Source organism: Haemaphysalis longicornis, unplaced genomic scaffold (assembly GCF_048455015.1).
Source record: "Haemaphysalis longicornis isolate Haplotype H1 unplaced genomic scaffold, Haemaphysalis longicornis Haplotype H1 scaffold_3, whole genome shotgun sequence".
Lineage (NCBI taxonomy): Eukaryota > Metazoa > Arthropoda > Arachnida > Ixodida > Ixodidae > Haemaphysalis > Haemaphysalis longicornis.
Window position 1 is genome coordinate 89,081,463 of NW_027526335.1, and position 25,387 is coordinate 89,106,849.

General features: G+C 45.1%; 1 protein-coding gene across 13 annotated transcripts in view; it reads left to right on the plus strand.

The window, feature by feature from the left end:
- Egg (SET domain bifurcated histone lysine methyltransferase eggless) overlaps positions 1 to 23,438 on the plus strand; it is a 206,926-nt gene extending 183,488 nt beyond the window's left edge. For 12 of the 13 annotated variants that reach the window (XM_077703716.1, XM_077703715.1, XM_077703717.1 and 9 more), the window contains 10 exons: positions 1,858 to 2,083; positions 3,959 to 4,102; positions 4,690 to 5,007; positions 6,105 to 6,235; positions 11,562 to 11,627; positions 12,297 to 12,532; positions 15,160 to 15,228; positions 18,206 to 18,363; positions 19,503 to 19,591; positions 22,991 to 23,438. In XM_077703716.1, coding sequence (XP_077559842.1) covers positions 1,858 to 2,083; positions 3,959 to 4,102; positions 4,690 to 5,007; positions 6,105 to 6,235; positions 11,562 to 11,627; positions 12,297 to 12,532; positions 15,160 to 15,228; positions 18,206 to 18,363; positions 19,503 to 19,591; positions 22,991 to 23,108 — 1,555 coding nt within the window. In that variant the 3' untranslated portion in view covers positions 23,109 to 23,438. The remainder of the gene's footprint in view (positions 1 to 1,857; positions 2,084 to 3,958; positions 4,103 to 4,689; positions 5,008 to 6,104; positions 6,236 to 11,561; positions 11,628 to 12,296; positions 12,533 to 15,159; positions 15,229 to 18,205; positions 18,364 to 19,502; positions 19,592 to 22,990) is intronic. The other variant, XM_077703718.1, reaches the window with a different exon arrangement.
- The last annotated feature ends 1,949 nt before the right edge of the window (positions 23,439 to 25,387 follow it).

A 25,387-nucleotide genomic window follows, 5' to 3' on the forward strand; every position in this document is an offset into this window, starting at 1 on the left:
GGCCATTGTGGTGACAGTGGTTCAAGGGGTTCATCCCCTCGCCTGTGCACTGTGCATACCATCGACAAGATTGTGATGTTTACAAAGAAAATGTGATTGTTGCTGAGGTGCCAGCAGACGTTCTCACATGAAGGAGGAATTTAAGGCAAGGAACCGTTCGCTACTTATTCAGTCCTGTTTAAATGAAACAAACTTCACTTTTGCAGCTCGTGGATTTTTTTGGACTGCTCTTTTGTTCGGACTATTCTTCATTCCCCTCCAGATCCGAAAAATCAATCGGCCACTGTATGTGTGTGTAGAACGGCCATTTGAGGATGTGTTACTTCAAACCCAAGTCAAGAGTATTGTTGTTAGGAATGCTGGAAACTAGATTTGGGGTTAGCTTCGAGCAGAGCTTCATTCTTGATCCTTTTAGAGGCATTTGAAATAGGTGCGACTGCTTGTGGTGGGGCACTGCAGTTGGTTGTTCCTTTTTGTGAATGCAGTCAAACCGTGTACAGTCAAATCTCAATAGATAACGAATCACGCTTGACCACCGAAAATCGTTCATTATCTTGAAATAGCGTTGTCATGAAAAACTGGCGGTTACAAGCCAGTGCTCAAACCCAGGAATAAAAATGATGTACGTTAGCAGTAGACGCGTGTGCAGACAGGCAAATTCTCTAATGAAAATGTTGAGCTCACTTCAGAGCTGCTTTATTTGAAGAAATCAGTTATTTTTCTTTTTGCATGTGTAACACCCACAGCCGGCTAGGAATGCCTCTACATATTCCACTTTGCACAGTACCTCATCGGTTACGTCATTGCACCGAGCAGTGAAAGTGCAGAACTTGTCCGTGGGCACTAAAACATCAGTGTTCGACACGCTCCCATCTTCTTGTGTGTTCGGTGAACCATAGTAGTCTTCCTTCCTGTCATCATCGTCACTAAAAGTAATTTGAATTGTCTTCTTTGCCTCGTCGCTAGCTGCATTCATGCTTAGATCTCGCGCAAACTTTGCAGCAAAATCACCCACAACAAAGCTATACCTTCTCGAACACGGGATTAGCGCGAAGAACGATCGACCAGCCACTGAAACCAACGCAACGAGAGAGAAAAGAGGCAAACGTGGCTAGGCCTGCTAGGCTATTGCACATTAAACCACAGCTTTGTGGTGGCACTAGCCGTTGGCACTTGACATGTGATGATGATAGCTACTGCACTCTGGAAATGCAGAGAAGCGGCAGTTTCCGTTTCGCGCGAGAGTTGCAGCGCTGTTACTTTTAGCCGAATTCGTAATACTGATGTTCCTCAATTATGATGAAGAAAGTAAATTGCGTGTGTTATTCTTAAATGTGCGCCATATTGAAATTCGTAGTTGTGAAATAGTTTTCATTGAAAATATAGGCAATCTTGTGGGGATTCTTAAAATATTCGTAAATTTGAGAAATTTGCTAATGTGGGCTTCGTAGTAATGAGATTTGACTGTATAACATTTAAATGAAATTTAGCTGCAATGAAGTATTGGGTGTAGTAAGATAATCACCACTTCCCTCTGTGTCATTGGTTGTGCTTGTAGACTACAATTGTAATGAGGCAGCAGTGATAATACCAAAGTAATGCCTGCACCCCCTTCAACTTTTGGTCTTTTTTTGTGTTCTGAGAAGTTTGTGGGAAGTCCTATACTGCTCTCGCAGTAGAAATTCTATGAGCAAATAAAATACGGAGATGCTATGAAACAGATCAGGGTTGATAAAAGATGACAAAGATCAAAATTGATCAAACCGATCAAACATATCAAAGATGACAAAAGAAACGTCTTTTTCTACGATGGTGATTTTACTGCACCATAGTCACCTAAGTGGCATCCCCATGCAGGCACGTACTAAAGCAGAGCAAGAGGAGCAAGCGCCGGGTGTACTATGTGGCTCCATGTGGGAGGCGTTTGCGGGACATCGATGAGGTGGTGCGCTACTTGAGGGTCTGCGACTCCCACCTCACCATAGACCAGTTCTGCTTCGACAGCTGCGTCAACGTCTTCTGCGAGTTCAAGCCCGCGGGAGTGAAAACCTCAATCCTGGACATAACCTACGGCAAGGAGCAGGTGAGCGTTTATCTCGCTTGGCACAGATATGCGAGTGATGGCCCGTTTTTGATCTAGGTGCCAATATTAGGCAGCACTACATTTTATTCGTGTTTGTGAAAACATTTCCATGGGCTGTCCAGTGATTGTTCATAGCCATTTATGTGTTTGTAGTGCCAGTATCATCTTGAGGTTTCTGTGAATTTTAAAAAAGCACCACATCCACGGAAAAAACCTACAGCAGTTCCAATCAACTTGAAAGTGCGGAGGACTGATTTGCCAGAAGGGCTGTGGCACCCTCTCTTGACTAGTTTTAGTATCAGCCTGGAATTGATAGTGACAGTAGTCAAGAGAGGGTGTGGCAGCCCCTGAAATTACCTATACAGAGACACTGGATTGAGTTTTATTAATATGGGGTAATGCGTTAATTCATTACTTTTTCTTATATTATATTATTGCACACTTATTTTTGACCCAGCTACAGCAGCCTCCGTGGCAACGGCGCAGCTCAAAGATCACCCCCAACACTTTGCATATGAGTAACGTGTATCTGTGTAGTGCGCTGGGATTGACATCGGCTTTGTAACGCGGGGGGCCCAGGTTTTATCCCGACCAGGGGAAGCGGTGATCTTTTCGAAGCCTCTCTGTTTGGGTGCGGGATGCCGGACGAGCTGGGCCCCTAAAGTGCTCCGCACTAAAGGATGCCACCATTCTACGTTTGCATTTGGTTGGCTAACTCTAGTATAAGACAGTAGTTTTTCTTCCACTGTCTTGTAAAAACACTTTGCTATTGGCTGCAGTGCCACATTGGTGTACTGACACAAATAAAGCACAAGGTGTTGCGAATAAGCAAAGTGTGAAAAATTTCATTGTGTGAAAATGGTTGTTCTCGAATGAGGTGCAGTTTTGTGTAAACAACCAAACTTTAGGTCATTGTGTGAAAATGTTTGCTGGGTAACGAGGTGCAGTTTTGTTGTAACAACCAAAGTTTAGGGCACTTGCTTCTTCTAATGTATACAAAATATAGTCTACATCATTTATAACGATATCAAAGTGCCAAGAAAATTCCATCGTTATCACCAGTAATTGTTATAAGCTGGCTTCAAAAAAAAAGAAAAAAAGACGAAACAGAGCTCAAAAAGTTTTTTTTGCATGCAAGCAAGGTCGTACTACTACCTATCTGCAAAAAAGAAGCCATAGTGTGTCAGTTTTGTTTGCTGCTTGCGAAGCTGGCCCACATCTTTTTCAAGAGCATCTATAGGGGCTTCACCTAGCTTAGCGGAAGGTCCTTGATGGAAACAAAGTCCTTCAGGGACTGTAAAATGCATTGGTCCCCCTGCGAAGGCACTACCTGAGTAGGCTGTGCAACTGCTTCGTCAGAGTTGTCACTGTCACCGCTGTACGCAGCACATTTCCACGCAGCTGAAGAGGCACCCAGTCAAATTTAAAGCAGCGCGCACGTGACACAACAAGCGAACAAGGTGTTGAGAACACGCGATGCGAGCGAGCGAGCGGGCGCGGAGATGATGCCAATGTCAAAGTGGTGGCACCAGGAGGGGGGTTCGGAAGGAAAACTGCTCTCCATCTCTCGCTTCCACATAAGCGGTGCAGTTGACTCGTTTTCTGAGGCGTGGAAGGGATGCGAGGTGCATCGCGGCTCGCGGCACATGTTATTGGTGCGGAGAGCCGGCGGCAGCTCACATTTTTGGTGCACGCTGTAACTGGATTCAATCCTTATATCCAATATCGCGGTACTGGAGCATTGCAGTAACTGGTTTATTCTACCATAGAAAGCATACAAAACTAAACGATGCCATAGTTCATTGCTATATCCAATTTACTGTTATACACAGTATCATGGGCTCGACTGTATCATCATCTTGTTTTCCCATCCAGGTTCCAGTTTCCTGTGTAAATAGCCTCGACCAAACATACCCTACATATGTCGAATACTCATCTATGCGATACCCCGGGAAGGGCGTGGAGCTCAACCTGGACAAGGAATTCCTTTGCGGCTGTGACTGCGAAGATGACTGCCAGGTGAGCAGGCATTGCTGCTTGATGCATGTTGCTGTTAGAAGATTTGGCACATTTTCTTGAACATTTTTGCACCTTTATGTGATTACTGGCTGGCCGCTTTAAGGCAGCCTCACAGTTCAGTATAACGAAGCTTCAGCTTCTTATTAAGTGCCCTCCCCCTTTTTAGCAGAGGGAAATCTTCACAAAAGCTGACTCTTCATTAAAATTGTTGCGTTGGGAATCTAAGCTCCCCTCCCCACTTTTAAGAACATCACTGGTTATTAAATATTAGGGTGCTTAGAATCTAGGAACATTGGTAAAACTGTAGAACATTTTCTAGATACTCCTACGAATGGAAGAATCTAGGTGATCACTTCCTGTCCAGCTACTTGGTAGGGCAGAAAATACCGAAATTCAGCGGTGTGGTGTAGTGGCTTTTTGGCATGCACAACAATCCAGGAACTCCTCAGGAGTTTCGAGGCCAGTGGAAGAAGGATTTGTCACAGTGTCATAATGCCCGAGAAGTTCCCATATTGTGCTCCACGTGGGTGAAAGTGATGTTGATGGTGGTTAGTACACCCGGGTGGTGGGCGGGTGCGTGTGTGCAGGACCGGGAGAAGTGCAGCTGCCAGCAGCTGACGGTGGCGGCGACGGAGGCCCTGCCGTCGGGGCGCAACCCGCAGGCCGGGTACCACTACCGGCGGCTGCAGGAGCCGCACATCACGGGCGTGTACGAGTGCAACTCGCAGTGCCACTGCTCGCGCCGGTGCATGAACCGGGTGGCCCAGAACGGCCTGCGCAGCCGCCTGCAGGTCTTCAAGACGGAGAAGCGCGGCTGGGGCATCCGCTGCCTCGACGACCTGCCCCAGGGCAGCTTCGTGTGCGTCTACGCGGGACAGCTGCTCAACGAGCAGGGGGCCAACGAGGTGCGCTTACCGAGGATAAGGAGCCCCGTATGATAGCAGGGCTGTTTGACTGTGCGAGCGTCGTTGCCTTGCACTGCAAGCGTAGCTCGGGATTGCTCTTGGCAGGCGCCAGTGTGGAGAGGCAACCGAGCTTTTGTGTTCGCGGCAAGGGAAAAAGAGAAACAAATTGCTGCATTCCACTTGTCAAAGGGGTGTTCTGGTTACAATAGCATCTAGAGGAACGCAGTCACGAGAACTGCGCACCAAGCAAACTGAGGGCACAGTGGATGGTACTCATTAATCCCTCCTTTGCGAGTCTTTTAATCATGCGAAGCAGGGTCTAAAGGCTACTGCATTTTAGAAATTGAGTTCACCTTTTTTTGCTAGGAAGTAAAGTTGGTGAAATTTTACATCAGATGCCTGGCTGTTTGTGTTCCTGGATAAAGTGTCCGGGGGCAGTGTCAGAGCGAAGGTGGTAGGTCAAAGTTAGCAATGGTGCTGCTACTTACAGTGTGCTGTTGTGCGCACCATGGAGCATCAATGCGTAGCTGCTTTCTCTGTGATGTTTGTTGCCTTAGCAGGTGTGGGGGTGAGGTGGAAGGGACTGGGCACTTCTCTGGCTGTATTATGTCACTACACAGAGACCATGAAGCAATAGGTCGAAACAGTCCACCTTGCAGTTAAAAAGACAACAAAACCACTGTTAACATCAAAGCCTGGAATGGCATTCAATATTTTTTCTGCATCACAATGTTACTATGAGTACAGACATTTTATGTATGGTAAAACACAACTGGTACATGACGCAGCCATATATGTCAGTCTTGCAATATTATGCATGTAGCCATTAAGACGTTCCTTCACAGAATGATGGTGCACTTTGGTACGTTGAAACTGTGTGTCTGCATCAGAAGGAGTGGGACGCTGCCCCCAGTCTAAATGGAGGCAAGATAACTGCCCTTCAAATCTTGAATGCCGAGCTGTCTAGCCTGCCCCACTTCTGGGTTACCATGGAAGCCTGCCTAGAGTCATCTTTGATGTGGTTGCAACTTATTGAGCGCTTTTTGTAAAATGCTTCTTTTTTTTTTTCTTTTTCCCCCCTGATGTGGCCTGTGCAGGATGGGAACCAGTACGGAGACGAGTACTTGGCAGAGCTGGACCACATTGAAGTGGTGGAGAAACAGAAGGAGGGATACGAGAGCGACGTTGTAAATCCTTCGGACGAGGAGGACTCTGATGAAACTGTCGAGTGAGTCTTGCTCGTAGCAACATTCTGGATAATTTGAACCCTGCTACACATTTCAAAATAAGTACCTAATTTGGAGCTTGTTATTAGCTCCAAACTGACGAAACACTTTTGCAGACTTGGCTAAATGCATGGCAGTTTTAATGACTGTTGCTCTTTAGCTTAAGTTTTTACTCTGCACACTGTTCTGTTGAGATGAGCGAACTTGCTTCGCCTGGTTAAGGGGGGACGTGGCTTTCAAAATCAACTTTTTTATTTCTTTGTGGATTTTGATAAAAATTGGCACAGCAACTGGAAATGCTTCTGTTATAACACCATAAAAATTTCAAGGTAATATTTTGATAACTTCTTTATTTATTAGATTTTCTTTCTGTTCCGCTTGTACCGAGCTTGAGCGACTTATAAAACATGATAGAAAACTTTTGTAGTGCTTTGCGTTCCCAAATGAATGGACGAGGTCGTGACAGTTGTAGAATTTTTTTTTTACAACACAATGTTTTTTAGTTGTCATTTTTTTAGAGGTTAATGAGCGACAGGCATGTCGACTGTGAACGACTATTTGAATTAAAAAATCACAAAAAATAAATGTGGAAAACCAAAAGTGTCACGACCCGAACTGTTCATCAAGGAATGTAATGCAAGAACCGGAATCAAAATAGACCCAGCGGTCACAAAGAAATCCCTGGAACAAGCGTCACAGTTGGCAAAAAAAATTGTTTTGAGAAAACGGCTTCCGAAGTTGCAACATAGGTTTCACTTATGAAAAGTCCTCACGGTTGTAACCTTTCATGTCCTTTTGAACATGGGGCTTCTGGAAGGCCTTGCCTTGAAATTGGAGTGCCTTTTACAGCCTTTCTCTTTCCACAAAACATCATTTTCAGCTCCTCTGTGAACAGTACATAGCCCAGTTAGCAGACCAAAGGGAGGGGGAGATGGCTTTCATTGGGCTTTCAATGCAAAGTAGGTTAGCTGGTTGGCAGTATCGCACTGGACAACTTCCCTTTGCAGTGTTGTCCCCATGGCAACAAGTGAAACATTTTTTTTACTTAAATTTGAAAATTTCTGGCTTCTTTTATGTTTTATTACTTTGCCTGGCGCAGCAATTCAGTACTCATACGTGCAGGTGTTCATTGCCAAAAAATTGCATACCACAAGGTTGCAAATGAGCTACTTTGAAGCTTGGTATAATACTGTGCATAACTCCAACTTTGATGGAAGGGTTTTTTTTTCACTACTTTTGACGGCATCCTACATTTCTCGCAGCACAGTCAGTATGCCCTAAGCCATGATTATATGCATTGGTGTCAATAATTTCCCTACAAAAATCACTGTTAAATGCTGTAACAGTAAGGTAAATTTCTAAGGCAGAGAACATATTTTTATTTCTATATTCCTATTTCAAACCTGTTTGCATGATTATTAGAAGTGCACGGGAAATGTTGCGCAAGAAAGGCGATATGGCTCGCGCGCATCGCAGCGCACGCTTACCGCGACATATCGTACTTTGATTATCCCTGATATGGCTTGTCAGGTCGCTTTTAAGATTAAATCTAACGTCGCAGGCATTAATTACAACAACTGGTGTTCAATTGTAACCGGTTGCGCAGACATGTGATGCTGCAATGCGCATCGGCTATGCCGTGCGTGCCGCAGCACTTGACGCGTCGACCATTTCTTTCCCAAGGCTAGCGAGCCCACAATAAAAACACAGCAATAACTAAGCGTGTAAACATCGCAAATCCGACTAAAAGTTCACTTCACGAACTGCTATCACAAGCGCGCACACCGCGTCACCCTCCGGGGTCTGGCGACGGTAGAGTCACGCGCCCCATGAAACGTTCGATGACCTCTGCCTTTCGAGCCACACAACTTCCCGTAATCTGGCTCGTGATCTTAGGCATTCCTATCGCGATAGCGTCCGTGTTGAATACCGCCGATTGAATAGAAACTTGGCCGAGCGAAGCACCGAAAATGAACTCAAACCGCACGCTACGCAGTTCTGGCGGCTGCCATCTTGCATTGCGCCGCGACACCCATTCAGGAGGGCCGTCTTTGCGCGGCCCGACCGGAGGACGAATAGCGCTTCAGCATCTATTTCTAGCTTCGTTTCTGCATCATTTCTTTTCTGCCGTTCGTGTGTTTGTGAATGAACGAAGATAAATGAGACGAGCGGAACCGGAAAGATGAACGCTTGGCCGATCTAACGATATCAAAATGGCCGCGCCCGGTGGCACCGTTGCGGAGATTCAGCGCTTTGAAAATTGCCGTTTTTTTCGCCCTTTTGCGCTGATAGTTTGTCACCGCGCCTGGCAAAACTATTTTTTTATGCCACTTTGCGACGCTTTTCAGCGGAAAAACTTCGCAGACATACAGATTAGGAAACATAGAAGCCGAATATGTGGTTTTCAAAAAAACGATGTTTTGGTCATTTTTCTGAAGTTGAAAGCCGTGTCCCCCCTTAAGCAAGTGTAAAAGTGCTGTTTCTGATGGACAAAGTTTCAAAATTCAAAGAGAGGATTTTAAGAGACTCAAAAGTTGTGCAAGCTTCCAGCTTGCTTTGCCAACAAAGTGCATATGCTGAACAGGTTGCATTTCTCCTGTTCCTAGCCTCAGATTTGAGCTCTGAAGCATTTATTGGCAATGGCTGCCAGTATGCCTGAAATGAGGCACGTGTGGTCAGTACCCAAGCCATGAAGAGTGGATGTTAAGCGATACTGGTACCGTATTTATTCGAATATAAGGCGAGGTTTTTTTTCCAAAATCTGTGTTCTCAAAGTCATACCCCGCCTTATATTCGAAGCTCAGTATCCCAATATTCCGATTCTGGTGTGACAGTTTTGGTTTCCACCTTCCAACCATTTCCAAGCATCCAAAAGAGCCCGACGACACTGTTGGAAATGTAACAAAGAGATTTCAGAATAAAACGCATAAAATTTTACACGAAGGCAGGTTGCAGATAGTAATTACCGAGTTTCGGCAACTGCAAGAATATTGAATAGTTCGCGATACAGCAGAGGCCATGGCAGCAGATGCCTTCGACCATGTCAACGAGCTGAGGCAGCAGTAGCCGTTCCAAGCCAGTAGTAGCTGCAAAGCTTGTAAACAAGTTGGGACGCCATTTTGCATTTTTTGTTAGAGCTCTCGGAGACCCTGCTGCAAGATTTTCTTTCTCTGTGCTTGTTTCACGCGACCAGCGCAATGGCGAGTCGTCGTTGCCACTACGATGCAGCCTTCAAGAGGAAAGTCATGGCAGAGGCGGAAGTCACTGGAAACTGCGCGGCAGGTCGCAAGTTTGACGTTCCCGAAAACAACGTCCGTCGTTGGCGCAAACAAAAGACGTCACTCTTAGCATGCGCCGCGACGAGGAAGGCTTTCTGTGGCCCACAAAAGGGAACGTTTCCCGAAGTGGAAAAAGCGCTGACGGACTTCGTCAAAGAGAGAAGAGGCCGCGGTTTATCAGTTACTACCGACATCGTGCAGATGAAGGCGCGCGAAATCGCGAGAGAGCATGGCATTCCCGCTCTCAAGTTCAAAGCCAGCCAGGGCTGGGTGCAGAAGTACAGAAGAGGGCCGGGCTTTCATTGCGAAGGTGGACCTCCGTGATGCAGAAGTTGCCAGGAGACTATGAAGAAAAACTAATTTCCTTTCAAAGATATGTTATCGGCCTGCAACGTGACCACGACTTCCTACTTGGGCAGATTGGCAATGCCGACGAAACTCCGATTTTTTTTTTTTTACATGCCGTCGGCCCAGACCATTCACCAAAAAGGTGATCGCCAAGTGAGCCTGCGCACTACAGGCAACGAGAAGGCTCGGGTAACCGTGATGTTAGCCTGCACCGCCGATGGGTGGAAGTTGGGCAGGCGCCTCGTAGGCGTTGTGAAATCCCCCCCCCCCCTCCCTGCTTTACCCCGAGAGACGGCCGCCGCGAGAGCAGTGTGTTTTGATTTTACCTAACCGGCCAAACCGCTTCCGCTCACTGACTAGCCAGAGTCACTATCAATAATCAACAGTGGCTCTGGCTAGTCAGTGAGCGGAAGCGGTTTGGCCGGTTAGGTAAAATCAAGACAGACTGCTCTCGCGGCGGCCATTATGCGACGCTGTTGGGGCGTGTTGGCGAGCAAGCACGGCCATTTCACGACGCCTGACGAGTATGCATATCAATGCATATCGCTGCCCGAAGACCGCGAGGAGGACGGTTGCGACGATGGCAGCAGGTCTCGCGAACGCAATAGCTGCGAAGCGCACTGCACGGAATTACCAGTCTCCGGGAGGGGGGAAGATTTCACAACGCCCAGCCGGAAGTTGCCCCCCTTCATCATCCTGAACAGAAAGACTATGCCAAAGAACGAGGTGTTCCCGCAGAACGTCCACATTCGTTGCCAGGAGAAAGGGTGGATGACGGAAGAGCTTGTTCTTGACTGGATAAAGTCGGTGTGGTGCCGGAGACCAGGGGCACTTCTCGCCCGGAGGTCAATGCTGGTGCTCGACGCCTTCCGCGGGCACCTCACGGAAGGTGTGAAGAAGCAGCTCATGGACAACCAGACGGAGCTGGTCGTCACTCCAGGGGGCATGACGAGTCAACTACAGCCGCTTGTTGTTTGCCTTAACAAGCCCTTTAAGGCACACGTCATACGGCTGTACAACGAATGGATGGCGTCTGACACTGTGGCCCTGACGCCGTCGGGACGTCTGAAGCGGGCGTCCCCGTCTATGCTCGCCCAGTGGGTGGTCGACGCTTGGGCAGCGATCCCCGAAGCCATGGTTGCGGCATCGTTCCGCAAGTGCTGCATTTCAAATGCTCTTGACGGTGCCGAGAACGATGACCTCTTTGAGTGCGCAAGTGACAAGGAAGATTCGGATACCACCACCTCTGAAGACAGTTTCTAAGTTGCACTTTCATCTCTCTTCGAATAAATCCCGTTGTGTGCAGATAGTTCATGAATACTTGGTGTCTGCTTTGCTGAAATGTAAGGAATTTAGTTGCCTTTTTTCTTTCGTTATTTTGCCTTATATTAGTGTGCAAACTTTTTTCTTTTTCTTGGGTCCTTCAACTCCCCCCTTGCTTTATAATCGTGACCGCCTTATATTCGAATAAATACGGTAATTGGTGTTAGCGTGGCATGAGCCTTCCACTTTGTAGGGTTCTTGCATTTATTATGTGTTGCTTAGTTCAAACATATTTGATGCTGATTTACCGGTAATCGAGCAAGATTTTGTTTTTGTGGTTTTTGTGGCATAAAAAGTGGCCGCACTTTTGCCATCCCAACTATTGAAACATTTGGCATGCCCCTGGTAACAAGCGTTTTTTCTCCTCATATTTTTTCAGTGAAGATGAGCTACGGGATAACGGCACAGACTCGGATTATGACTCTGCATGTGGAGACCTTCCACGGTACGCAGCTCAAACTGATGTCCACACTACGTTGTCTGGCTGACAGTGCCTTGATTTCTATCCCTGCACACCAGTTGTGAGCAGGCAGTTTCAGTTTTTTCACTGGATGATTTATATGAAATAGTGCCTTCTTAACAACAAAACCGTAGCATTGAAGAGTGATGAAAACGCTTGCAGCTCTTTTATGTGTCTGACATGTACCGCAGGTACTCGCATTACAATCGCACCCCTACGCAGGGCATCAAAGATCAGAGTATCTTCCCTCATTGCATCCTTAACATTGCTGTCACTAGAGTCATCTACTTGTGCCAACCGGAGGTGATACCAAATGGCTGCTGAACGCTACCTTCTAAATGCTATTCAAACTATTTGTGTTTGCACGAAAGGCAGGAGTGGACGTAGACGCTTAAAAGTCAATGCGCATTTTCATGCGATGCCCAGAAACATTTGGTGAAAAAATTTCCCTCGCCTAATTGTCCCGCCCCCTATCTTGTATCGAATTTCCCCCCCAAAAAATGCAAGTGTTATGAGAGGAAGTGTGGTATGTTGAATGTGTTTCGTAGCTCACGTCCTAACTGGGGGCATGGGAGGCGCGGGTGGTGTAGATGCCAAATCTAGCCTGTCCGCAGTATTTGTACCCTGCCTCGTTGGCCGTGCCTTGTTTCACAGAAAGCGAAGCTCGAGGCTGCAGAATCGGAAGGAGCAGTCGATGGCCGAGGACTCCTCGGACGGCAAGGCAAACGACGAGGAGGACGACGAGGCGAGCAACGACGGGAGCAGCAAGTTGACCCGGTCCAAGAAGGAGGCCAAGAGCAAAGAGAAGAAGGAGAACTCGCCCGAGAAATCGGCAGATGATGAGTCATCGGACTCCAAGAGCGTGGAGGACAAGCCGTCTGACCAGACAGGTCTGTGGCCGATCTCTTCAAATTCAAGTTTGCGGTTTAAAGGGGCCATGCAGACAAAGCACAAGTTTGGTTCGTTTGAAAGATGGCCTCGTTAGAAACATACTGGCACCAATTTTAACGTAAACTTCGCTCAAATAAGCTACATAATGAGGAAAAAAGGGAATGGCCGTGCGACCCACTAGCTCATATCCCGCAACAGAACCTATGATGTCATATGATTCAGCTCTGCGATTGGCTGAGGTCGCCAAAAGCAAACGCAAATTAGGCAGGGCTTACAAGCTTGTCGAAAGAGCTATTTGCGCTTAAATTTGGGGCACGTTCTTTTCATAGCTGTAAAAATGATGGCATAAACAGTGGAAGTTATGAAAGTACATGTAAACATACAAGTACCAATGTGTACTGCTGTTGGTACTGAGCACACTATGCGTGTTTTAGCTGCACAGCAGAGCGGCGCTTTGGGCCGATTGGCGTAAGCAACAGTGCTACATATTTGTCGAGCGAACACAATGTTTCACGAATTGGAATTTTCTACCTGAACAAAAAGAAGCCAGGTACAAACACGGTCAAAAACAAAGCAAAGGCAGAAAATGGCCCACCGCAGTATGGTGGCGCCATCTAGGTTGACTAACGGTAAACAACGATCCGCAGCACACCAATTTTAGCTTGAAGACCTGTTCTTGTGATGTCGTTGCAGACGTCATGAAAACACACAATTTGGCGCGAGAATCAAAATTTTTCTTTAAATTGATTTCTCAGTGAATGAAGCATCGTCTGCTTCCAGACAAGCGCTGGGGACACTATAAAACACAAAATCTTTTCAATAAAACAAAAACTTGTATTTCGTTTGCATGGCCCCTTCAATGTCTCAAAGCTACACCTGGGTTTTGAGGCATGCCGTAGTTGAGGACTCCAGATTAATTTCAACCACCTGGAGATGTTTGACTTGCGCCAAATTTTGGCGCACGGGCTATTTTGCTTTTTCGCCTCCATCAGAAAAGCCGTGTCCCTGGGCTCAGCTTAACCACTGAGCCCCCGCGGCTAATATGGGCCAGCTCTTCTCATCTCAGTTGCAAAGCTAGCCACCGAGTAAAATACTTCTTAGCAGTTTGGCATTTGTTGGAAGGTTAAAGCGAATGCGTGTGGCCATTAGGAACATATAATAAATGGCACAGCTTACGTTCCTGCAGCATTTCCTGCTTAAATGCAAATTCATTTGCAAGGCAGTAAGAGTTAAGAGGCGGCGTCTCGAACTTTGCGTGACGCATAAAATTTGGCTTAAAATTTTACACATAAAAAGAGGAATAAAATTCAGCTTTTGGAAGATTTTCCAAAATGCAACTTTAGGAAGTTTTCTCAAACGTGGTTCCTACCGTGATATCCTGTCAACAAAAAGTAAGTTAGGAAACCCAGCTAAAGGTTTGTGTAGAGTCGCGTAAAGGAATGGCGTTTACAGTTGGTTTGTTTTACTGCGTAACCTGCAGAGTCAAAGTCGCATTCAGAAGAGGTATTTGGTAGCTATGAGTGGTTCCAGGCTGATCATCCAGCTCTGTCTGAAGCACTTAATTCTGATTTGTTTATTTGTTTCTCTGTCTCCTTATCAGCCTTAGCAGTGAAGCAACGCATCTTAGAAGCACACCCATAATCATTTTTGGTGTCATAGGTAAAGCGAGGGATTAATACTAAGTGGGCTAATTAAGTGAGGTGGAAGCCATAAATGGTGGGCGTTTTCGTCTTTGATATGTGTATGCAGTTTTAGGCTTCTTGGATGCGGTGTTTGCCCAAGGCTAAATTCACATTTGTGAAGGTGCATAATATGCACGTGGCTGTTCAGAAATGCCTAAACATCTGTTTTAGTGTGTAGATGTTCAGTGTTTCTTTGCTGTGGCATGCTAGCCGTTTGTGTCCCAGTGTTCTGTGCAGTGTTTGAGGTTGCTTTTGTTGCTTGCACTGTTTCTTGAAGAGACAAAATTAGAAATCGGAGCACTGTTTGCTGTAATGAACAGTGTATAGGAGGAGTAGAGGCAGGATTAATTCGGTAGCGTTAACCCTTCCCATACCCAATTTTTCCTGGTGGGGGAATGACAAGAGTCTGTTATTCTTTTTTTTTTTTTTTTTTACCCTTCTGATTCTGATTTTTACTCTTTAAAATGAAATCTACGGTACTATTTTTTGGTGTTTGCTCCGGGCGCAAGGTATCAGACTTGCACATTTTTAAGTTTCAGAGCTTGCATTTTTTTTTTGTCTCACCTGCTGTCAGTTTTGGATTCAATACAAATGCTAAAAACACCGTTCATGGCACAAAAGTGAAACACCGTAAAAAAGTGTAAAAAAGCCATGGTAATTGTATATTTGGAGGCACACCATGCTATCTTGGAGCCAAGGTAACAACTGCACCTCAGCATCTTGGACGAGAATGACTTGTCTGTTGCAAGTTTTGCACGAAGCACCTGTGTGAGTCTCTCCCATGGCACGACAAGGGTTAAAGCTTCTGGAGGTAAAGAAGGCACCCCTTTTTTGGCACCTCTCTTTAAAGAAGGCACCGCTTGTTTGTTGCACTTGTTGTATGCATTGATGCCTGGTCCCGTCTTGCTTATTGGGCCACAAATCTTGTTGTTCCTGATCCTCAGGGGAGGACAGCCAGTCAAGTACAAAGTCTGAAAAGGCAAAGGATAAAAAGAAGGGGAAAAAGAATAAGGGTGAGTCGTGCGTAGTGCATGGAAGTGACCAAGTGGGATAAGTTTGAGCAGTTCCAACGTACTCTTTGCCCGTGCTCACTGAAAAGCTGCCCGCAGAAATGCGAAGTACCAAGCGAAAACATTCCCAGGGAACTAAATAAGCACTTCAGCAGTTTGCGTGAACAACAGTAATGCATGGTGGAACCCAGCGCATGTGACATATATATCCTGTTCAGGATGCAGCCACTGAGAGGCTAATAGCACTTATGTTGGATGCCCACAGGAGACGAGGTCAAACCAAACGCAGGTGGCAACAAGCGTGCAAATGAAAAAAAAAAATTTGGAGCTTTGCCATTGTTATTAAGGACTTGCTTTGCTGATTCCGTGCTATTTTTGTGGCATTGGGTGGCTTGTGTGCCTATTCTGTGCATTTTGCTTGGGTGCTCGTTTGGATCCTGCCTGTGTGTTGTTTACAGCCTTGTGTCATGTCCCGCACCACCCCTGTGCAGTAGTGCCCAATTGTTACAAATGGATTGTGCTTGAATGATAATTTCACCATACTGGGAGATTTATTGCCATATTACCACATGTAATCAGAGCAGCGTAACATTTGGCTTTTCAAATTGGGAAATTGCAAACCAAGACTGTTACACTTTGCCAGAAGCCAATGAGTTACCAAAGACTTCCACCGATGAGAAGGTGTAGAGAATACAGTAGAACCTCGATGACTATGAAGCTCGTAGGTTAGAGAAAATTATTCATATAATCCAAAATTTGCATCATGAGACGTGAATTGATCAAACACAAGAGAGAGAGAGAACAAACTTTTATTGAAGCCTAATCCAACTCCGTGTATGGAGGCAGACCAGTGGGAAGACTCCTGAGTCCAGGAGTCCCTGGCTCTGGCTGGCTGTCCAGGCCGTCTCACCAGGTTAAGGTGGGAGCCGGGTTCAGAGTTGGACAGCTGGCACTGCCCACTGTGAAGGGGAGGGTGGAAATTACGAGGGAGGTTGGGTGTGGGGGAGCATTCCCATACTGTGTGATAGAGTAGTACTATGTGATAAAGAGTAAAGAGTACAAGTGGGCTAAAAAAATGCATAGCTAGCTGTTTATTTCCTCTGCCGGCACCTTCAGAAGATCTGATTTGTTTCCTGCATATTTTTAGTTATCTTGAGATTAATGTATACATTTTTGAAAGGCACAAGAATATGCTGTTGTTTATTCACTTATTGTGTTAGTCACACAATGCACTTCATTATATATAAATTACTACATTCTGGCTGGAAATCTTTTGCTGTTTCACCACTAACTGAACCCCTAAATGAAATATCCCCACTTCCGCCAGCTGTGCACCACATGCTATACATTGTGGTGCTGTTGCCCGATCACGACGAACAAAGAAGGAAAGTGCAGACAGGCACGTGTAGGAAAGTTGAGATAAGCTGAGAGAGAAAAAAAAAATAAAGCCGTTCCACTCAATGTGAAAGCTGTCGGAAGTGCAGAGCAGTAATTCGCCATAAAATAGGCTGTAGCACCGTTACCCGCTCACTGCTGCTACCCAATGCAACTCAAATTTTCCGCCTTCACAGTGCTCGTGCGTCCCCTGCCTGAAACTGCGCCAGTGGGAGTTCTGTTCTCTTTGAGCTTGTTTTTCCTCCCGCAAGTGCCGGCGTTGCACTGCCACTTTTTATCGCTTACTGTCGTAAAAACCAACCCAACGAGCCTTCCTAACTAAATGAACGCGGGCGCGACCGGTTAATTACGTAAATTTTGCCTCAAATGTACCTACAGTTTTCTTTGCGCTAAAAAATGGGGAGATGTATGGCAAGCTCCAGTGGTTCACTAGTTTCTAATGCTTATGACTAAATAAACCGCTTGGCTTTCGAAGCCTCTGGGTTACGCCGCGACGACAGAACGCCGTGTGGCTCTACTTGGGTCCAGCGAGCGAGTTACGATGACAAGGCGCGGCCCTAAAGTGCTCTGCATTTAAAAGATGTGGGAGGAGACGGCAACGAAAGAAACTACTGTTTGGCAATGCAGAGGTTGATACAACAAACAGGGGGAGGGAGAGAGCGTCGTTAAAGGAAGAAACTTGGGATCAAGCGAGTGAGGAAAGTGGGAGTTTGATGTGTGTGCTTTCACGTTCATCGGCTCCATTGGAGCTTCAAATTGGCAGTCTGCCGGCCACCTGTACCATGACTTCTCGTGGTTGGTGCATTGGCACTCTGCTGCTGTGTGGGGCCGCTGACGGTTAAGCTCCTGCCCACCAGTACCCACCTGGTTGCTTGAGTCTGTTAGCGAGTGGTCGGGCCTGACATGGGTCGGTTACCTTTGCATATCAAGCAGCGTCAATTGGCGGTTAAAGGGAGAGCATTCGCAAAAATAAAAATTGAAACAAAGCTCAACAACTTCTAAGGCAGTCTGTTGGTAGTCATTACTATCTGAAGTTTGTGTTTTTTTAGAAGCAAGTGTTAAACATTTATTTCGCTCGCAGAGGTCACTAAATTTCTACCGTTTTCAGGAAAAGGCCAAAATCGCCAACTCCATTTCGATATTCACTTAATGTGGCTGCACAAACTGTAGTGGGCAAAAACATACAGGGCGGCAAAGCCACGTTTTCATGCTTTTAGCATTTTATGAGTTATTAAACAACTGTTGCCGCTATGAGTTGCATGATAGCATCATGTTCCTGGCACTGTGGTGTAGTACCGTAGGCCAACATTCTAGTTTCTACACAAAGCTTTCATTATATTTCAGTATCCATAGCAGTCAGTCAGGCATCAAACTAGACACATGCATTTACTGCAGCCAAAGGGACTAGCCTATGTTCAAGTATAGAAAGTGCGTGGAATTACGTTCAGCCAGCCATTACTTTTGTGCTGTTCCAAAAGGAGCAAATGGAAGACTATTCTCAAGCAGCGAAAAAGCCTGCATGTAAACCTTGTGTGGTCATGCGTGTCTCACTTTGGTCTCCTCTCTCCCTTCTCTGCAACATCAGAAGACAAGGATGCTAAGCCTACCACGGGGCCCATGGACAGCCCCAGCGAGAAAGAGGCAGAGACTCCACGATTCCCATCGACTCGCAGCTTCTTCAATGAAGAGTACTGCTACATCATGGACGCCAAGAACTGTGGCAACATAGGGCGCTACCTGAATGTAAGCCAGGCAACTCTTAAAAAAAAGAAAAAAGAAAGCTGTTCATCATTCTTGTGCTCGCTGGTTTTGGAAATCCCAATTTGGCTTGCATCTCAATACAGAATGAAAGCTGTGCATGTGTGAAATTGTGCAATGAGAGACACAGAAGTGAATGCATCGTATTAGCATCGGCATTCACTCTGTTATTTGACATTTTAGCACAAATCTAGATTTTAAGTTTATCTGTAACGTGCAGCACAGCAGAGAACAGCTCGTATTATTGGTGCACGCCACACCAACTACCGTAATGATGTGGTCATTCTATCTCAGCCTCGAAGAATGTTTATCTTCACCAGTCTCATGCTTAATGTCAACTTTTCATTTGTTCATGCTCAGGTTGTTGAGGTTAAAGATGGTGGCAACCCGTTAAATTTAGCCCCGCAGTCTCGCCAGTGTGTTATCATGGCCAATGTCAGTAATACAGCAGGGAGAGCAGTGCAAAAGAAACAGTGCTTGTCGGTCCAGTTTCTTGGTTTAAAAATGTGCCAGCCAAAAAATTCACTGTGAACATGGCCTACGCATTCTAGGATGCATTCAGCGTCCTTTTTAAATTCTAGTTGAATGATGCCAGAGAAGTACTGCGGATTCAGTGCTGATGCTATGTTGACACTAGTGCTGATACCGCAGCAAATCTGCAGTTCTGCAGATTTACACATTAGTGGGGCCATGCCGTAATAAAGCTGTTTGTAGAAGGGAAAGAATTCCTTCTAAAATATTATGTACAGTGTCAGATGTATTCCTTTCTAGCAAAGCCTTTTACATTTTCAAACCACCTTCCTAGTGTAGTGCATGCTACTGCAAAAAAAATAGGTGGTGTGAGCATGTTCTTATATGGAAAGTATCTTGGTAAAATTTCCAAAATATACTGTTGTCAGGAGGAAAGAAACCGGAAGCAGATAAGCAGAATACTTTCCAAAGGAAGATTAGTTTAACGTCTTAAAAAATATACGTTCATTATGACTAGTGAGGTTGGTTGGAAGTTATGATTCTTCACCATGTTAAAAAAAAAATGCAACCAGGAAGGTGTCAATTGTAGTAACTCTAGAGGTGTTGGGATGAGCGTTCTGACCGCTGCTTTCGAAATTTTTTTCCCCTTGCAGCATAGCTGTTCACCCAACGTCTACGTCCAAAACGTCTTTGTTGACAGTCATGACCTGAGGTTCCCCTGGGTGGCATTCTTTGCGGCCAGGTAAGAAGGGATCAGGCACCATTTGAACCTAGCTCTTCTAGCACAGTTTTTGCACGTGTTGTAGACGTTCTATGATTGCCCTAGTAAAAATTCGTATACAAAAACTGATAGCTGTATAAGGTTATTGCCACTAATAGAGCTACATTCGAGTGCATGTCTGATAGGTCTACTGGCGTCTATGAGTGGCAATAAGGTGATACAATGTCTCTTGGTTCTATCAGAACCAGTGGCAAGTTCAAACGAAGCAATGAAAACGACAGCGCATTTTATTACTTACTATCAGGGCACGCACGCGAATTTCTCTGGGTGACAGAGAACTGGCTGAATAATTTAACGATGCATAAGTTTGTAACCTGATTAGAATGAATTAATAAATGGGAATGCGAATCCACAAAATAGCTGCAGCGTGCAGTCAAAACAGCTCAAGTGAAACCTGTATGGTCCAGGTATGGGCGCACATCGAGTGCGTTAATGGCTGATTGAATGCTGTTCCCATTGTGACGTAATTTCAAAACGGCATTCACCCTTCTGCAGCATGTGATTAGAGTGGAATGTCTTTGTCGTGAGGCATCCCTTAGAGAAGCAACAAAGACGTCCGAAGCGGATAGGTGAAGGGTCCGAGATGGGTCGGGTGGCGGCCCGGGTCATATCTGTCAAAGTTAGGCAGGAGCTAGACATCTCCACCACTCCTCACTGATGGGATGCATATGCGTTTGATGTGGAATAAGGCTACAAGCCGATTATTTCTAGCCACCTACTTCCTGAACGTACACACACACACACGCTACCCACACTTTGTTGTTGTCGCCATATTGGCAACCCCTTGGCTTGACTTCCCCAATGGCTTGCCGGCTTTGTTAGATTTACTAAGGCTTGGCGTTGGGCTAGTTGGGTACACATTGTTCACGCTACAAAAACAGCGCAGGGACAAGGATGGAAGAAGTGACAAGCTAGGGCGCTCTAGTTTGTCACTTCTTCCGTCCTCGTCCCTGCACTGTTTTTTAGTGTGAATAATTTGTTAAATTTCTCGCCCCTCTTGTGCACTGGCACCACTTTCAGCCCCCTCAGCTCTCTTCATTTCTGATAGCAGCGCATTTTTTAGGCACGAAAGTGGAAAAAAAAAAAAAAGAATATTGACCAATATGCATCATAAATTTAGACAGAGATTTGCGGAGATTTACCAGGGAACAAAACACTTCATAGTATTATACTAATTGCTTAAGCACCTTCATTTTATAACCTTTTGTCTTCTGATTTTTCAGAAAATATAAAGATGTAGGAAATAGTACTTTGTGGGTCAGTTTGTGTTAGCTTTTATTTAAACCAATAGATCTCTATTAGTTTGTATTAGACTCATACAAACTAATAGCTCCAAAGCCTATCAGCGCTTTACAGCCGAAATTCGATCAAATGAAACCCGACCTTACGAATTTCCCGATCTAATGAGCAACGTTTGATTCTCCCACGGGTGCTTATACGGCTCAATGCTTTTATGAACTTGAACTAACGAAATAGATTCAGCACCGCTCCCGATTTAATGAAGTATTTTGAGAAACAGACATTTGAAATAGGAGCAATTTCTAATATGTTTCCTCAGTGTGCCACATCAGAACAAAAAAATGGGGCATCTAGTTTCGCTATTATGGATCTTCACGAGGTGAACTCAGCAGTCTAGTGACCACAGATGAGGCATCCCAGCCAGCACGCTTTCCACAATCTTGAAGGGAAAGGACGCCATCATCCATGCTACTTCGTCTCCAATAGTGCCGGGGAAAAATATCCTGAACACCACCCTGCACGAGAAGTTGGAGAAAGCCGTGTTTACGTTTCTCAAGGATATGAGAGCCAAAAATGTTCCACTCAGTGGGGAAGTGGTACAAGAAAAAACACTGTGTCTCGCACGTCCGCTGGGGTGCGACAACTTCAGGGCAAGCCCTGGCTGGCTTAATGTTTTCACCAAGGGCTTGATGCATTGCTCAATTATCGGCAGGCGAGTGCCGTGGCTGGTGCAATTACGATGTCAAGGTAGCTGCTTAGACGCACCTCCCTTTAAACGTTGAATTTATGGATTCAACTGCATGTAATATGAGGGTCCCGATTTTACAAAGTTCTCGATGTAACGAAATTATCAGACTTCGTTCCCAGTGACTTCGTTAGATCGGGTTTTAACTGTAGTAGGTTCATTTGTATTAGAACAACACGTCTAATGCAAAAAACTTGCATAACCGCAACAAGTTTGTATTAAACTAATACATGTCCATACACCCAATACAAAAATGTGTAAGACTAATGCAAGTTTCTATTAAAATTTTTGCTAGGGAATCGCGATATCTCAAATTAAGAGTAGCCAAATTAGCAAATTGGAGGCTTAGCGCAAAGAAGACAAGGACGGTGGCAGACATTCAGTGTGTAGCAACTAGCCCAACAGCGTGTTTTATTGAAGTCAAATTAGCGGCACTGTGCAAAGGCCCTTGTAAACAACTATGCCATACAGGCCTGCCAGCAGCTTACCAAAGCACCCAGCAACAAATGGTGATGGCTGCTAAAATTGGTGCTGCCTTGGTCCTAATTTGTTGACATCTGTGGTGCCAAAGCAGGTTGTCGCTGGCAGTAAAAGCAGTAAATGAAAGGAAAATCAGAGTGCTGAAAAATTACCGCGCACAAACTGAGTGCTGTCTGAAGACACGTTTACACTGTTTTTGGTTTGATAAAAGCATGCCTTTTCGGAGTGTATATAGAACAGGAATGTAGGTGCTGTTGTTGTTGTGGTTGTAATTTTGTATTGACATTCAAAGCAGCCAACGAATACTTATTGTCTTTGGCGGATCCAGAGGGGGAGGTTCAGATGTCCTGACCCCCCCCTTAATTTGGGAATTTATTCCCCTAAGATGACCGCTCAGGTCATAGAAAGTCTAGTTGATAATTTTTTTCTATTTGTTGTATTTCTGGTTTTCCAAAATTTCGGTGACTATCCTTCTTCTCCTTATCATCATCATCAACAACAACACTAATAGAAGCTGACCCTCCCTCAGAAAAAACCTGGATACGCTCCTGCCCATTGTAGTTTCACTAGACAACCAATTCAGATGTGCGTATCTCCGTGCAACATCCGTATGGATGAAAAAGATGTTTATGCGTACCAAAACCACTAGAGTAGCTTGTTTATATGTTAGTAACGGACACTCAAGCATGAAGAGCACAATGCATGTGCTTAATTAGGGATAGTTCTAAAAATGAAAAGAGGAAAAAAAAAATGCAGCAGTTTCTCTTCTTTCACGTTTTTTCCCTGGCTGCACTGGTTTTGTGAGGTTCGATGCCGTGGCCGAAAGTGGTGATGGATGTGAGATTCGTTTTATTTCAGTCCATTGTCAAAACCTGGCTCTTATTTTGCATGTGCAGGTACATCAGGGCAGGCGTGGAGCTGACGTGGGACTACAATTACGACGTTGGAAGCGTGCCCGAGCGGGTCATGTACTGCCAGTGTGGTTCGGAAGAATGCCGCGGACGTCTCATTTGATTCAAGTCACCGGCACAACCTGCTTTGGACACTTGGGAGAAGGCAGCTGTGTGTGTTCATGGGGAGAGGGATCGGGGGGGCGGGGACACATTTTTTTTGTACAGCCATTGTTTTGTGCATTTATTTGTGTTTGTTCCAGACGGTCATTGAACTGCCATTATTTTTGAAACATACGTCACTCATCATAATTATTCTCGGTGTTTACTTTTGCGTCGTGTACCTACCAAAAACGCTGTACTGTAAGATGTTCGGATTGAACGAATAAATCTTGGCAAGCACCCGAATGAGACTGCAACAAGATTTTGTTGCCGTTGCTTGTTGCTGATACCATGATCGGGTCCTGTCTCTCTCTTCCCCTTTTGTTTTCTGCTCCCTTCTCTTTTGCCTGTTTTGTGAAGCCCCTTTTGCATGCCTGGGTAAGTTCTCTGGGCAGAATGAATGTTCAGCTTGTGAGCTTAAATGAAGCATGCCAGGGGAAGCGATAGTGCATAACATCCCAGTCTCCAACAGGCCTAATTTGAAAGCAGTTTTACGTAACAGCAATTTTATAGGGATGGTATGCTCACTTTTCTAGTTTCGGTGGTTTCGGGAAGTAAAAACATGCACAAGTGTCTAAAGACTGTGTGCCACCCCAAGACAACCGTTAACAGTAACTAATGGCCAAGGTTCTTGACTTCATCAGTTGTTAAACTCAGCTTCAGAATCTGGGCTGTGCGAGCGTGCCTGCGTCATAGTAAATGAAAGGGGGGGAGAGAGTTGTCATTGAAAAAGAAATAGTGGGAGTTTGGGAAAGGGGTTTAGCGGCGGAGAGCTCAAGGCTGGAACCCGAAGTCCACTGTCCCAGATGCAGCAGCTTCTTTCCTCACCCTCTCAGTCAGCTGACACTGATATTGAGACTAGCTTGCCAGGGCTGCCTCTCGTGTGTCGATAGAAGAGTGAAGAAAAGTGCATTGGCATGCATCTGTGGAATGCAAAGTGAACTTTGCTAGACATTTACTGTTAATTTATACCCCTGCTACACTAGGGTCCAAATGTCATTTGAACCAAATTTCATTTGACTCAAATGGGTTGCTTCGAATGCCATTCAGAATCCGCCGTGCTACACTACAATTTCGATGGCATTTGAAAGCTTTCACAACTGTTCGCTGTGCTGTAGTTGCGCTCTTGTTGCCCCGTTCCGTTTTCATACACTAATACAACAATCAAACTTAAGAGCAGTCTGAGGTAGTAAAATGATATCAAATTAGAAGAGACACCAGTTTTGACTCTAAATATGGCTGCCTTGCGTTTTTTTTTTTTTGTTTTTTGTTTTTTTTTGTTTTGCAACTGATCCGCTGGTTTTGAGAATATAAAAATTAAATATGTTGATTTTGTATTTTAAGTAAATAAACAGAACAAAGTTTCACAAACAACAATATTTTGTTTGTTTTACGTACGGAAATATTATATTTTTATTACCAATCGAAGACGCTGCGTCCAAGAGTGCTGGAAATAGCATTTGAAATCTTAAATGTATCTCTCGGTGCTCATTTGGCTCAAATGTCATTTGAGCCAAATGGCATTTGAAAACCTAGTGTAGCAGCACAACTTGGCATTTGAGTCAAATGACATTTAGACCCTAGTGTAGCAGGGGTATTATTCAATAAAACCTTAGTTTCAATTTAGAAAATATCAAATTTGAAAATGTTTCTTAATGTTACCGCAGCATGTTTTTTTTTCCTGTTGTGTGGCAGCAGCCACAAGCAGATGAGTATTGCTACAATTTTATGTTGGTAGGTGGCAGGTTGATGAGAATTCCCGTTTGACCCCATGGGCACAGGGCCAACCACGGATGTGTTCCACATATTAGTGACTTAGGAGTGAGTGCTGTGATTGTAGCATCTGTCTTCTGCCACATGCGGGTAGTTATAAGTAATATGCATAGCTGCGTTTACAGTAAATACGTACTCTTGTTGGCAACCACACGATTTGACAACAGTCAATAGGGCTGTTAGTTTGGTGGATGCACGTGCTTGGAGCTGATCAGGTGAGAATTGTGGACGGGTAGGTTGGCCTCTCAGTCAATGAGTAAAGGGGTGGTCACGCTTTCTTCGCACAGAGAAAACACTCCTGGCATTCTTTGTCACATTAGATCTGCCTCGATGTCAATTTCATTCCTATAAGTCGATAATCCGATAACTTGAAGGTCTTTTAATTGACGATAACGTAGAAAATGGCTACAGTAGACTAACCACGAAATATTAAAAAGTTAGGCCCTGCCAATTCTGTGTTGAGAAAGC